We start from the raw sequence: 12,500 nt of genomic DNA, 5'->3' as shown, positions 1-12,500 counted from the left end.
TTGACATTTCCATGCACAAAGCACTTGATTTATCACAGTTGACTTTGTATTACAGCTTCTTGTATTTATTGTGATCTTTATGCATATAAAGCTCTATAAAGTTTGTCTGTATATTTGGCATGAGGAGTAAGAAGCTGCTAGTAGCTGCACTTTTACAATAAATGAAACTTGAGTCAATAAAAAGTAAATAAACTCAACTGATGTTTCACTACCTTGTGTAATACGAGTGTGAAATATGATGCTATCATTTTTCAGTGTGGGAGACACAGGTTGTGTTTGATGTTTAAATATGATCCACATCTCTGTGTGCCTGGGGTCCCTGGGTACTCACCGTATGATAAATAATCACAGCTGGCTTTCCTGGTGGAATATAGTTATGGTTTTGTGCAGTTATTGTTTCACATAGTTACAGTTGAGTATAGCTGAGTAAGTATTGTGAAACATCATATAACAGCCAGACAGACATAGTTACAGTAGACTCAGCTTGGCAGTATCAGGGGCACTTCCCCACTGTATTCTCTGCACGCTGTTGGATGATTAAAATGTTAATTGGTTGTTGATTATTAAATGTGTTAATTGTGTTTAATTTCATTGGTATCATTCAGTTGGGATGAGGGAAAGGCCTGTTTTTGTCTGTAAGAGAGGGAACGTGTTTTGTTGTTTGTGTGTTTCTTTGGAGGCTGCTGGTCTTTGAGGGTTCATTTTGGTTTTTTCTCTTTTTCAGTCAAACTTTGCAATGGGGAGACTCCCCTCCACATACAGAAAATGCTACATGTTGGACTTTGGCCTTGCTCGACAGTACACCAACACCAATGGAGAGGTCCGACTGGTGAGTTCCTGCCACTCTGTAAGTTTGGGCAGTGATTGTGAGTTCCTGCTGCTCTGTACGTTTGGGCAGTGATTGTGAGTTCCTACCACTCTGTAAGTTTGGGCAGTGATTGTGAGTTCCTGTCACTCTGTTAGCTTGGGCTGTGTTTGTGAGTTCCTGTCACTCTGTTAGCTTGGGCTGTGTTTGTGAGTTCCTGCCGCTCTGTTAGCTTGGGCTGTGTTTGTGAGTTCCTGTCGCTCTGTTAGCTTGGGCTGTGTTTGTGAGTTCCTGTCGCTCTGTTAGCTTGGGCTGTGTTTGTGAGTTCCTGTCGCTCTGTTAGCTTGGGCTGTGTTTGTGAGTTCCTGTCGCTCTGTTAGCTTGGGCTGTGTTTGTGAGTTCCTGTCGCTCTGTTAGCTTGGGCTGTGTTTGTGAGTTCCTGTCGCTCTGTTAGCTTGGGCTGTGTTTGTGAGTTCCTGTCGCTCTGTACGTTTGGGATGTGTTACACATCTCTCCTGCATTGAACGCCCAGCTGGTAATGCTGGGTATAGATTCTGGCTCAGGTCCACTGGAGATAAATGAGGTTGAATCCAGCTTGTGGCCATTAAAGAGAGCTGAGAGGCTGAGTGCTGATTGTAAGGTTGTGTGTTAGCATGTTAACATGGCCCTTCCCAGCAGCACTGCTTGACTGGGGCTCCCTGGCCTTGGTGTGTCAGAACAGATTAATAAGAGAGCGGATTACCCAGGCTCCAGTGAGGCCAGTTTCCACGTGATTTATTCATATCAGTGCTGCAGCTAGGAAACTTTACAGTTTCAGAAGGAAAGGAGCTGCTTTAATAAAGTGCATTTAGAAAGTAAATTGACAGTTGAGTATTCTGTTTGGAGTTTCGCACTGGTGTAGGCCAGCTCTGGCTCTGTGCTGGATACTGTATAAACCACTCCCCAGATAGCTGAGTCAACATCACCGCAGTGTCGGCCATGTTCTAACCTCCTCCTTCTGCTGTGATGCTTTTCAAGTGCTGATTAAACTAATTAAATATCAATCAACACTTCTTCCTGAAGCAGGACTGTGTGTGTGTGTGGGCATGTGTCTGTCTGTGTTTGTGTGTCTGTGTGTATGCATGTGTTTGCTGTGTGTGTGTTTCTGTGTGCGCGTGCGTGTGCTTATTATGTGTCTTGTGTATGTTGTGTGTGTGTGTGTGTGTGTGTGACAGGCATGGTTTAATATGTGGGCTGTGTTGTGTGTGTGTGTGTGTGTGTGTGACAGGCATGGTGTAATATGTGGGTTGTGTGTGTGTGTGTGTGTGTGTGTAACAGGCATGGTTTAATATTTGGGCTGTGTGTGTGTGTTACAGGCATGGTTTAATATGTGGGCTGTGTTGTGTGTGTGTGTGTGTGTGAGAGTGACAGGCATGGTTTAATATGTGGGTTGTGTGTGTGTGTGTGTGTATAACAGGCATGATTTAATATGTGGGCTGTGTGTGTGTGTGTGTGTGTGTGTGTGTGTGTAACAGGCATGGTTTAATATTTGGGCTGTGTGTGTGTGTGTGTGTAACAGGCATGGTTTAATATTTGGGCTGTGTGTGTGTGTGTGTGTGTAACAGGCATGGTTTAATATTTGGGCTGTGTTGTGTGTGTGTGTGTGTGTGTGTGTGTAACAGGCATGATTTAATATTTGGGCTGTGTGTGTGTGTGTGTGTGTAACAGGCATGGTTTAATATTTGGGCTGTGTGTGTGTGTGTGTGTGTGTAACAGGCATGATTTAATATGTGGGCTGTGTGTGTGTGTGTGTGTGTGTAACAGGCATGGTTTAATATGTGGGCTGTGTGTGTGTGTGTGTGTGTGTAACAGGCATGGTTTAATATGTGGGCTGAGTGTGTGTGTGTGTGTGTGTGTGTAACAGGCATGATTTAATATGTGGGTTGTGTGTGTGTGTGTGTGTGTGTGTGTGTAACAGGCATGGTTTAATATGTGGGCTGTGTGTGTGTACATTTTACATTTACATTTTAGTCATTTGGCAGACGCTTTTAATCCAAAGCGACTTACAAGTGCAGTGTGTGTGTGTGTGTGTGTGTAACAGGCATGGTGTAATATTTGGGCTGTGTGTGTGTGTGTGTGTGTAACAGGCATGGTTTAATATTTGGGCTGTGTGTGTGTGTGTGTGTGTGTGTGTGTAACAGGCATGGTGTAATATTTGGGCTGTGTGTGTGTGTGTGTGTGTGTGTGTAACAGGCATGGTGTAATATTTGGGCTGTGTGTGTGTGTGTGTGTGTAACAGGCATGGTTTAATATTTGGGCTGTGTGTGTGTGTGTGTGTGTGTGTGTAACAGGCATGGTTTAATATTTGGGCTGTGTGTGTGTGTGTGTGTGTGTGTGTAACAGGCATGGTTTAATATTTGGGCTGTGTGTGTGTGTGTGTGTGTGTGTGTGTGTAACAGGCATGGTGTAATATTTGGGCTGTGTGTGTGTGTGTGTGTGTGTGTAACAGGCATGGTGTAATATTTGGGCTGTGTGTGTGTGTGTGTGTGTGTGTGTAACAGGCATGGTGTAATATTTGGGCTGTGTGTGTGTGTGTGTGTGTGTGTGTAACAGGCATGGTGTAATATTTGGGCTGTGTGTGTGTGTGTGTGTGTGTGTGTGTGTGTGTAACAGGCATGGTGTAATATTTGGGCTGTGTGTGTGTGTGTGTGTGTAACAGGCATGGTGTAATATTTGGGCTGTGTGTGTGTGTGTGTGTGTGTGTGTGTGTGTGTAACAGGCATGGTTTAATATGTGGGCTGTGTGTGTGTGTGTGTGTGTGTGTGTAACAGGCATGGTTTAATATGTGGGCTGTGTGTGTGTGTGTGTGTGTGTGTGTGTAACAGGCATGGTTTAATATGTGGGCTGTGTGTGTGTGTGTGTGTGTGTGTGTAACAGGCATGGTGTAATATTTGGGCTGTGTGTGTGTGTGTGTGTGTGTAACAGGCATGGTGTAATATTTGGGCTGTGTGTGTGTGTGTGTGTGTGTAACAGGCATGGTGTAATATTTGGGCTGTGTGTGTGTGTGTGTGTGTGTGTAACAGGCATGGTGTAATATTTGGGCTGTGTGTGTGTGTGTGTGTGTGTGTAACAGGCATGGTGTAATATTTGGGCTGTGTGTGTGTGTGTGTGTGTGTGTGTGTAACAGGCATGGTGTAATATTTGGGCTGTGTGTGTGTGTGTGTGTGTGTGTGTGTGTGTGTGTGTGTGTGTGTGTGTGTGTGTGTGTGTGTAACAGGCATGGTGTAATATTTGGGCTGTGTGTGTTTTTTGCTCTTCAGCCTCGTTCTGTGGCAGGGTTTCGGGGAACCGTTCGCTACGCTTCAGTCAACGCGCATAAAAACAAGGTAAGAGCTGAACCCTGACCCTGTCCCTGTCCCTGTCCCTGTCCCTGTCCCTGACCCTGTCCCTGTCCCTGTCCCTGTCCCTGACCCTGTCCCTGTCCCTGACCCTGTCCCTGACCCTGACCCTGTCCCTGTCCCTGTCCCTGACCCTGTCCCTGACCCTGTCCCTGTCCCTGACCCTGTCCCTGTCCCTGACCCTGTCCCTGTCCCTGTCCCTGGCCCTGTCCCTGTCCCTGTCCCTGACCCTGTCCCTGACCCTGTCCCTGACCCTGTCCCTGGCCCTGTCCCTGTCCCTGACCCTGACCCTGACCCTGTCCCTGACCCTGTCCCTGTCCCTGTCCCTGACCCTGACCCTGTCCCTAACCCTGTCCCTCTACCTGACCCTGACCCTGTCCCTGACCCTGTCCCTGTCCCTAACCCTGTCCCTCTACCTGACCCTGACCCTGTCCCTGACCCTGTCCCTGACCCTGACCCTGTCCCTGTCCCTGTCCCTGTCCCTGACCCTGACCCTGACCCTGTCCCTGTCCCTGACCCTGACCCTGTCCCTGTCCCTGACCCTGTCCCTGTCCCTGTCCCTGACCCTGTCCCTGACCCTGTCCCTGTCCCTGTCCCTGACCCTGTCCCTGTCCCTGTCCCTGACCCTGACCCTGTCCCTGACCCTGTCCCTGACCCTGACCCTGTCCCTGACCCTGTCCCTGTCCCTGACCCTGTCCCTGTCCCTGACCCTGTCCCTGGCCCTGTCCCTGTCCCTGTCCCTGTCCCTGACCCTGGCCCTGTCCCTGACCCTGACCCTGGCCCTGACCCTGTCCCTGTCCCTGACCCTGTCCCTGTCCCTGACCCTGTCCCTGTCCCTGTCCCTGACCCTGTCCCTGACCCTGACCCTGTCCCTGACCCTGTCCCTGACCCTGTCCCTGACCCTGTCCCTGTCCCTGACCCTGTCCCTGTCCCTGTCCCTGACCCTGTCCCTGACCCTGTCCCTGTCCCTGACCCTGACCCTGACCCTGTCCCTGTCCCTGACCCTGTCCCTGTCCCTGACCCTGTCCCTGTCCCTGTCCCTGACCCTGTCCCTGACCCTGACCCTGACCCTGTCCCTGACCCTGTCCCTGTCCCTGTCCCTGTCCCTGACCCTGACCCTGACCCTGTCCCTGACCCTGTCCCTGTCCCTGACCCTGTCCCTGTCCCTGTCCCTGACCCTGACCCTGACCCTGTCCCTGACCCTGTCCCTGACCCTGACCCTGTCCCTGTCCCTGACCCTGACCCTGTCCCTAACCCTGTCCCTCTACCTGACCCTGACCCTGTCCCTGACCCTGTCCCTAACCCTGTCCCTAACCCTGTCCCTCTACCTGACCCTGTCCCTGTCCCTGTCCCTGTCCCTGTCCCTGACCCTGTCCCTCTACCTGACCCTGACCCTGTCCCTGTCCCTGACCCTGACCCTGTCCCTAACCCTGTCCCTCTACCTGACCCTGACCCTGTCCCTGACCCTGTCCCTAACCCTGTCCCTAACCCTGTCCCTCTACCTGACCCTGTCCCTGTCCCTGTCCCTGTCCCTGTCCCTGACCCTGTCCCTCTACCTGACCCTGACCCTGTCCCTGTCCCTGACCCTGTCCCTAACCCTGTCCCTCTACCTGACCCTGTCCCTGTCCCTGTCCCTGACCCTGTCCCTGTCCCTGTCCCTGACCCTGTCCCTGTCCCTAACCCTGTCCCTCTACCTGACCCTGACCCTGTCCCTGACCCTGTCCCTGACCCTGTCCCTGTCCCTGTCCCTGTCCCTGTCCCTGACCCTGTCCCTGTCCCTGTCCCTGTCCCTGACCCTGTCCCTGTCCCTGTCCCTGACCCTGTCCCTGACCCTGTCCCTGTCCCTGACCCTGTCCCTGACCCTGACCCTGTCCCTGACCCTGTCCCTGTCCCTGTCCCTGACCCTGACCCTGTCCCTGTCCCTGTCCCTGTCCCTGTCCCTGTCCCTGACCCTGACCCTGACCCTGTCCCTGACCCTGTCCCTGTCCCTGACCCTGTCCCTGTCCCTGTCCCTGTCCCTGACCCTGTCCCTGTCCCTGACCCTGTCCCTGTCCCTGACCCTGACCCTGACCCTGTCCCTGTCCCTGTCCCTGACCCTGTCCCTGACCCTGACCCTGTCCCTGTCCCTGTCCCTGACCCTGTCCCTGACCCTGACCCTGTCCCTGTCCCTGTCCCTGACCCTGTCCCTGTCCCTGACCCTGACCCTGACCCTGTCCCTGTCCCTGTCCCTGACCCTGGCCCTGACCCTGTCCCTGTCCCTGTCCCTGTCCCTGTCCCTGACCCTGTCCCTGTCCCTGTCCCTGTCCCTGACCCTGTCCCTGACCCTGTCCCTGACCCTGTCCCTGTCCCTGGCCCTGACTCAGATCATCACACCTGCCTCAAATACCTACTTTTCTGTGCTCAGTTCATTTTGCCTGGTGAAATTGAGCCAAGTAAGAAGACCAGAAGGTGGGGTTTCATGGGCTCCAGTAAACTAGACAAGCAGTAAAGTGTAGAAAAGTATTTAAATCCAAAACAATTACGCATTTGACCCAGGTCTGCAATTATACATTTAATTTGCCTGTGAAGATATACTAATGCCTTTACTAACACTGCATCGGTGCTAATGATTCACCAGTGAGCATGCAAGTGTCCAGATGCATGCTCATCTGCTGTACCTTACTGACACAGTGACTGAGATATGACTGACGTCAGAGGCCTGGAATCTAGGAAGAACACAGTGAGAGGAATAATCTGTTTATTTTGAGAGTTTAACTGTAGAATAAGTTGAGTAAATCTTTGCATGTGCAGGAAGTGATGCTCTGATGTGTTTTTGTTATGAATGCACACATGCAGTAATGATGCTTTTAGTGAGACTGCCAGGCTAAATGTGATGTTGGTGTTGATGCACCATGTGGTTTCTCTCGTTAAAACAGGAAATGGGACGGCACGATGACTTATGGTCCTTATTTTACATGCTGGTAGAGTTTGCAGTTGGACAGTTACCATGGCGAAAAATAAAGGACAAGGTAGTTCACTGTTTCCAATAGAATTACTGCTTGGCTTGTACCTGCATGTTGGCATCTAGCTGTGCTAAGCAAGTGAATGCAAGTGAATAACAGGCATGCTAAAGGTAGAAGAAATGGGACTAACCATGCTAATGGCAGCTGATATGAGAGTACCAATGCTAATGGGAGCTTATACCAGAGCAATGATAACTGATGCAGGAACAGTGATGCTAATGGTAACTGGTGCAGGAACAGCGGTGCTAACAGCGGATAATTGTTGTGTTTTATTGAACAGGAGCAGGTGGGCTTGATTAAGGAGAGATATGACAACAGGATGCTGCTCAAACACATGCCCTCTGAGTTCCACGTCTTCCTGGACCATGTCTTAACCCTGGATTACTACACCAAGCCGGACTACCAGGTACTCACGTGTGTGTGCGTGTATGTGTATATGTGGTGTCTTCCTGGACCATGTCTTAACCCTGGATTACTACACCAAGCCGGACTACCAGGTACTCACATTTACATCAGTGTGATCAGTGGCTAACAGTGAAAAGATGAGGGTTTGTGAATGTAGTCAAGTGCGTTTGCTTGTGTGTGTGTCTCTGTTTTTATAAAGAGTGTCTGTGTGTGTGTCTGTGTTTATAAAGTGTGTGTGTCTCTGTGTTTATAAAGTGTGTGTGTGTGTCTCTGTGTTTATAAAGTGTGTCTGTGTGTGTGTCTGTGTTTATAAAGTGTGTGTGTCTTTGTGTTTATAAAGGGTGTGTGTGTGTCTCTGTGTTTATAAAGTGTGTGTGTCTGTGTTTATAAAATGTGCGTGTGTCTCTGTGTTTATAAAGTGTGTGTGTGTGTGTGTCTCTGTGTTTATAAAGTGTGTGCGTCTCTGTGTTTATAAAGTGTGTGTCTCCGTGTTTATAATGTGTGTGTGTGTTTGTGTGTGTCTCTGTGTTTATAAAGTGTGTGTGTGTGTGTCTCTGTGTTTATAAAGTGTGCGTGTCTGTCTCTGTGTTTATAAAGTGTGTGTGTGTGTCTCTGTGTTTATAAAGTGTGTGTGTGTGTTCTCCAGCTCCTGATGTCAGTGTTTGAGAACAGCATTAAGGATCGGGTCATCATGGAGAACGAGCCGTTTGATTGGGAGAGAGCAGGAGGGGAGCTGCAGTCCTCCCCCCCCACCCCGCTGCCCCACACCCGCCACACCGCCGCCATGATGGGGTATGCACACAATCGGCCTGTGGGGTCACTCTGCACCTGACCAACACTCACCTGACCAAACACTGACCTGTACAACACTGACCAAACACTGACCTGTACAACACTGACCAGACCGACACTGACCTGTACAACACTGACCAGACCGACACTGACCTGTACAACACTGACCTGACCGACACTGACCTGTACAACACTGACCTGACCAAACACTGACCTGACCAAACACTGACCTGTACAACACTGACCAACACTGACCTGTACAACACTGACCTGTACAACACTGACCTGACCAAACACTGACCTGACCAAACACTGACCTGTACAACACTGACCAAACACTGACCTGTACAACACTGACCAGACCGACACTGACCTGTACAACACTGACCAGACCGACACTGACCTGTACAACACTGACCAGACCGACACTGACCTGTACAACACTGACCTGACCAAACACTGACCTGACCAACACTGACCTGACCAAACACTGACCTGTACAACACTGACCTGACCAAACACTGACCTGACCAAACACCTACCTGACCAAATACCTACCTGACCAAATACCTGCCTGACCAAACAACTACCTGACCAAATACCTACCTGACCAAACACTTAGCTGATCAAACAACTACCTGACCAAATACCTACCTGATGAAACAATTACCTGACCAAACACTTAGCTGACCAAACAACTACCTAGCCAAAGACCTACCTCACCAAATACCTACCTGACCAAACAACTACCTGACCAAACACCTGCCTGACCAAACACCTACCTGACCAAATACCTACCTGACCACTGGCATTTAGGGTGCGAGGCGTTGAAGGTGTGTGGGGTTTAGGTTGTGTGGTGTTTAGGGTGTGTGGTGTTTAGGCTGTGTGGCGTTTAGGGTGTGTGGCCTTTAGGGTGTGTGGGGTTTAGGGTGTGTGGCGTTTAGGGTGTGGTGTTTAGTGTGTGTGGGGTTTAGTGTGTGTGGCGTTTAGGGTGTGTGGCGTTTAGGGTATGTGGCGTTTAGGGTGTGTGGTGTTTAAGGTGTGTGGTGTTTAGGGTGTGTGGTGTTTAGGCTGTGTGGCGTTTAGGGTGTGTGGCCTTTAGGGTGTGTGGGGTTTAGGGTGTGTGGCGTTTAGGGTGTGTGGCATTTAGGGTATGTGGCGTTTAGGGTGTGTGGTGTTTAAGGTGTGTGGTGTTCAAGGTGTGTGGTGTTTAGGGTGTGTGGTGTTTAGGCTGTGTGGCGTTTAGGGTGTGTGGTGTTTAAGGTGTGTGGTGTTTAGGGTGTGTGGTGTTTAGGTTGTGTGGTGTTCAAGGTGTGTGGTGTTTAGGGTGTGTGGCATTTAGGGTGTGTGGTGTTTAGGGTGTGTGGGGATTAGGGTGTGTGGGGTTTAGGGTGTGTGGTGTTTAGGCTGTGTGGCATTTAGGGTGTGTGGTGTTTAAGGTGTGTGGTGTTTAGGGTGTGTGGGGTTTAGGGTGTGTGGTGTTTAGGGTGTGTGGGGTTTAGGCTGTGTGGGGTTTAGGGTGTGTGGTGTTTAGGGTGTGTGGGGTTTAGGGTGTGTGGTGTTTAGGGTGTGTGGTGTTTAGGGTGTGTGGGGTTTACGGTGTGTGGGGTTTAGGGTGTCTGGGGTTTAAGGTGTGTGCTGTTTAGGGTGTGTGGTGTTTAGGGTGTGTGGGGTTTACGGTGTGTGGGGTTTAGGGTGTCTGGGGTTTAAGGTGTGTGGTGTTTAGGGTGTGTGGGGTTTAGGGTGTGTGGGGTTTACGGTGTGTGGGGTTTAGGGTGTCTGGGGTTTAAGGTGTGTGGTGTTTAGGGTGTGTGGTGTTTAAGGTGTGTGGTGTTTAGGGTGTGTGGTGTTTAGGTTGTGTGGGGTTTAGGGTGTGTGGGGTTTAGGTCGTGTGGTGTTTAGGGTGTGTGGCATTTAGGGTATGTGGCGTTTAAGGTGTGTGGTGTTTAGGGTGTGTGGGGTTTAGGGTGTGTGGTGTTTAGGTTGTGTGGTGTTTAGGGTGTGTGGGGTTTAGGCTGTGTGGCGTTTAGGGTGTGTGGCATTTAGGCTGTGTGGCGTTTAGGGTGTGTGGGGTTTAGGGTGTGTGGGGTTTAGGGTGTGTGGTGTTTAGGGTGTGTGTGGTTTAGGGTGTGTGGGGTTTATGGTGTGTGGAGTTTAGGCTGTGTGGTGTTTAGGGTGTGTGGGGTTTAGGGTGTGTGGTGTTTAGGGTGTGTGGTGTTTAGGGTGTGTGTGGTTTAGGGTGTGTGGTGTTTAGGGTGTGTGGTGTTTAGGGTGTGTGTGGTTTAGGGTGTGTGGGGTTTAGGGTGTGTGGTGTTTAGGGTGTGTGGGGTTTAGGGTGTGTGGTGTTTAGGGTGTGTGGTGTTTAGGGTGTGTGGTGTTTAGGGTGTGTGGGGTTTAGGGTGTGTGGTGTTTAGGGTGTGTGGGGTTTAGGGTGTGTGGTGTTTAGGGTGTGTGGGGTTTAGGGTGTGTGGGGTTTAGGGTGTGTGGTGTTTAGGGTGTGTGGGGTTTAGGGTGTGTGGTGTTTAGGGTGTGTGGTGTTTAGGGTGTGTGGGGTTTAGGGTGTGTGGTGTTTAGGGTGTGTGGTGTTTAGGGTGTGTGGGGTTTAGGGTGTGTGGTGTTTAGGGTGTGTGGGGTTTAGGGTGTGTGGTGTTTAGGGTGTGTGGGGTTTAGGGTGTGTGGGGTTTAGGGTGTGTGGTGTTTAGGGTGTGTGGGGTTTAGGGTGTGTGTGGTTTAGGGTGTGTGGGGTTTAGGGTGTGTGGTGTTTAGGGTGTGTGGGGTTTAGGGTGTGTGGTGTTTAGGGTGTGTGGGGTTTAGGGTGTGTGGTGTTTAGGGTGTGTGGGGTTTAGGGTGTGTGTGGTTTAGGGTGTGTGGGGTTTATGGTGTGTGGAGTTTAGGCTGTGTGGTGTTTAGGGTGTGTGGGGTTTAGGGTGTGTGGTGTTTAGGGTGTGTGGTGTTTAGGGTGTGTGGTGTTTAGGGTGTGTGTGGTTTAGGGTGTGTGGGGTTTAGGGTGTGTGGTGTTTAGGGTGTGTGGTGTTTAGGGTGTGTGTGGTTTAGGGTGTGTGGGGTTTAGGGTGTGTGGTGTTTAGGGTGTGTGGGGTTTAGGGTGTGTGGTGTTTAGGGTGTGTGGTGTTTAGGGTGTGTGGTGTTTAGGGTGTGTGGGGTTTAGGGTGTGTGGGGTTTAGGGTGTGTGGTGTTTAGGGTGTGTGGGGTTTAGGGTGTGTGGTGTTTAGGGTGTGTGGGGTTTAGGGTGTGTGGTGTTTAGGGTGTGTGGGGTTTAGGGTGTGTGGGGTTTAGGGTGTGTGGTGTTTAGGGTGTGTGGGGTTTAGGGTGTGTGGTGTTTAGGGTGTGTGGTGTTTAGGGTGTGTGGGGTTTAGGGTGTGTGGTGTTTAGGGTGTGTGGGGTTTAGGGTGTGTGGTGTTTAGGGTGTGTGGGGTTTAGGGTGTGTGGGGTTTAGGGTGTGTGGTGTTTAGGGTGTGTGGGGTTTAGGGTGTGTGGGGTTTAGGGTGTGTGGTGTTTAGGGTGTGTGTGGTTTAGGGTGTGTGGGGTTTAGGGTGTGTGGTGTTTAGGGTGTGTGGGGTTTAGGGTGTGTTGTGTTTAGGGTGTGTGGGGTTTAGGGTGTGTGGTGTTTAGGGTGTGTGGGGTTTAGGGTGTGTGGTGTTTAGGGTGTGTGGTGTTTAGGGTGTGTGGGGTTTAGGGTGTGTGGTGTTTAGGGTGTGTGGTGTTTAGGGTGTGTGGGGTTTAGGGTGTGTGGTGTTTAGGGTGTGTGGGGTTTAGGGTGTGTGGTGTTTAGGGTGTGTGGGGTTTAGGGTGTGTGGTGTTTAGGGTGTGTGGTGTTTAGGGTGTGTGGGGTTTAGGGTGTGTGGTGTTTAGGGTGTGTGGTGTTTAGGGTGTGTGGGGTTTAGGGTGTGTGGTGTTTAGGGTGTGTGGGGTTTAGGGTGTGTGGGGTTTAGGGTGTGTGGGGTTTAGGCTGTGTGGTGTTTAGGGTGTGTGGTGTTTAGGCTGTGTGGGGTTTAGGGTGTGTGGTGTTTAGGGTGTGTGGGGTTTAGGCTGTGTGGGGCTGTCACATGGCCCTCTCTGCTGAACCAGGGACGCTGGCATGAAGCAGAGAACATCTTACTG

At 50.8% G+C, this 12,500-nt stretch overlaps 1 protein-coding gene across 1 annotated transcript in view; it reads left to right on the top strand.

The window, feature by feature from the left end:
* Positions 1-12,500, top strand: part of LOC133120211 (tau-tubulin kinase 1-like) — a 34,050-nt gene that overhangs the window by 10,520 nt on the left and 11,030 nt on the right. The window contains exons 6-10 of the mRNA XM_061230259.1: positions 725-829; positions 4,105-4,170; positions 7,098-7,190; positions 7,465-7,590; positions 8,236-8,381. Coding sequence (XP_061086243.1) covers positions 725-829; positions 4,105-4,170; positions 7,098-7,190; positions 7,465-7,590; positions 8,236-8,381 — 536 coding nt within the window. The remainder of the gene's footprint in view (positions 1-724; positions 830-4,104; positions 4,171-7,097; positions 7,191-7,464; positions 7,591-8,235; positions 8,382-12,500) is intronic.

The sequence above is a fragment of the Conger conger genome, chromosome 2 (assembly GCF_963514075.1).
Source record: "Conger conger chromosome 2, fConCon1.1, whole genome shotgun sequence".
In the NCBI taxonomy this organism is placed as follows: domain Eukaryota; kingdom Metazoa; phylum Chordata; class Actinopteri; order Anguilliformes; family Congridae; genus Conger; species Conger conger.
This window is presented reverse-complemented; position numbering and strand designations above follow the sequence as displayed.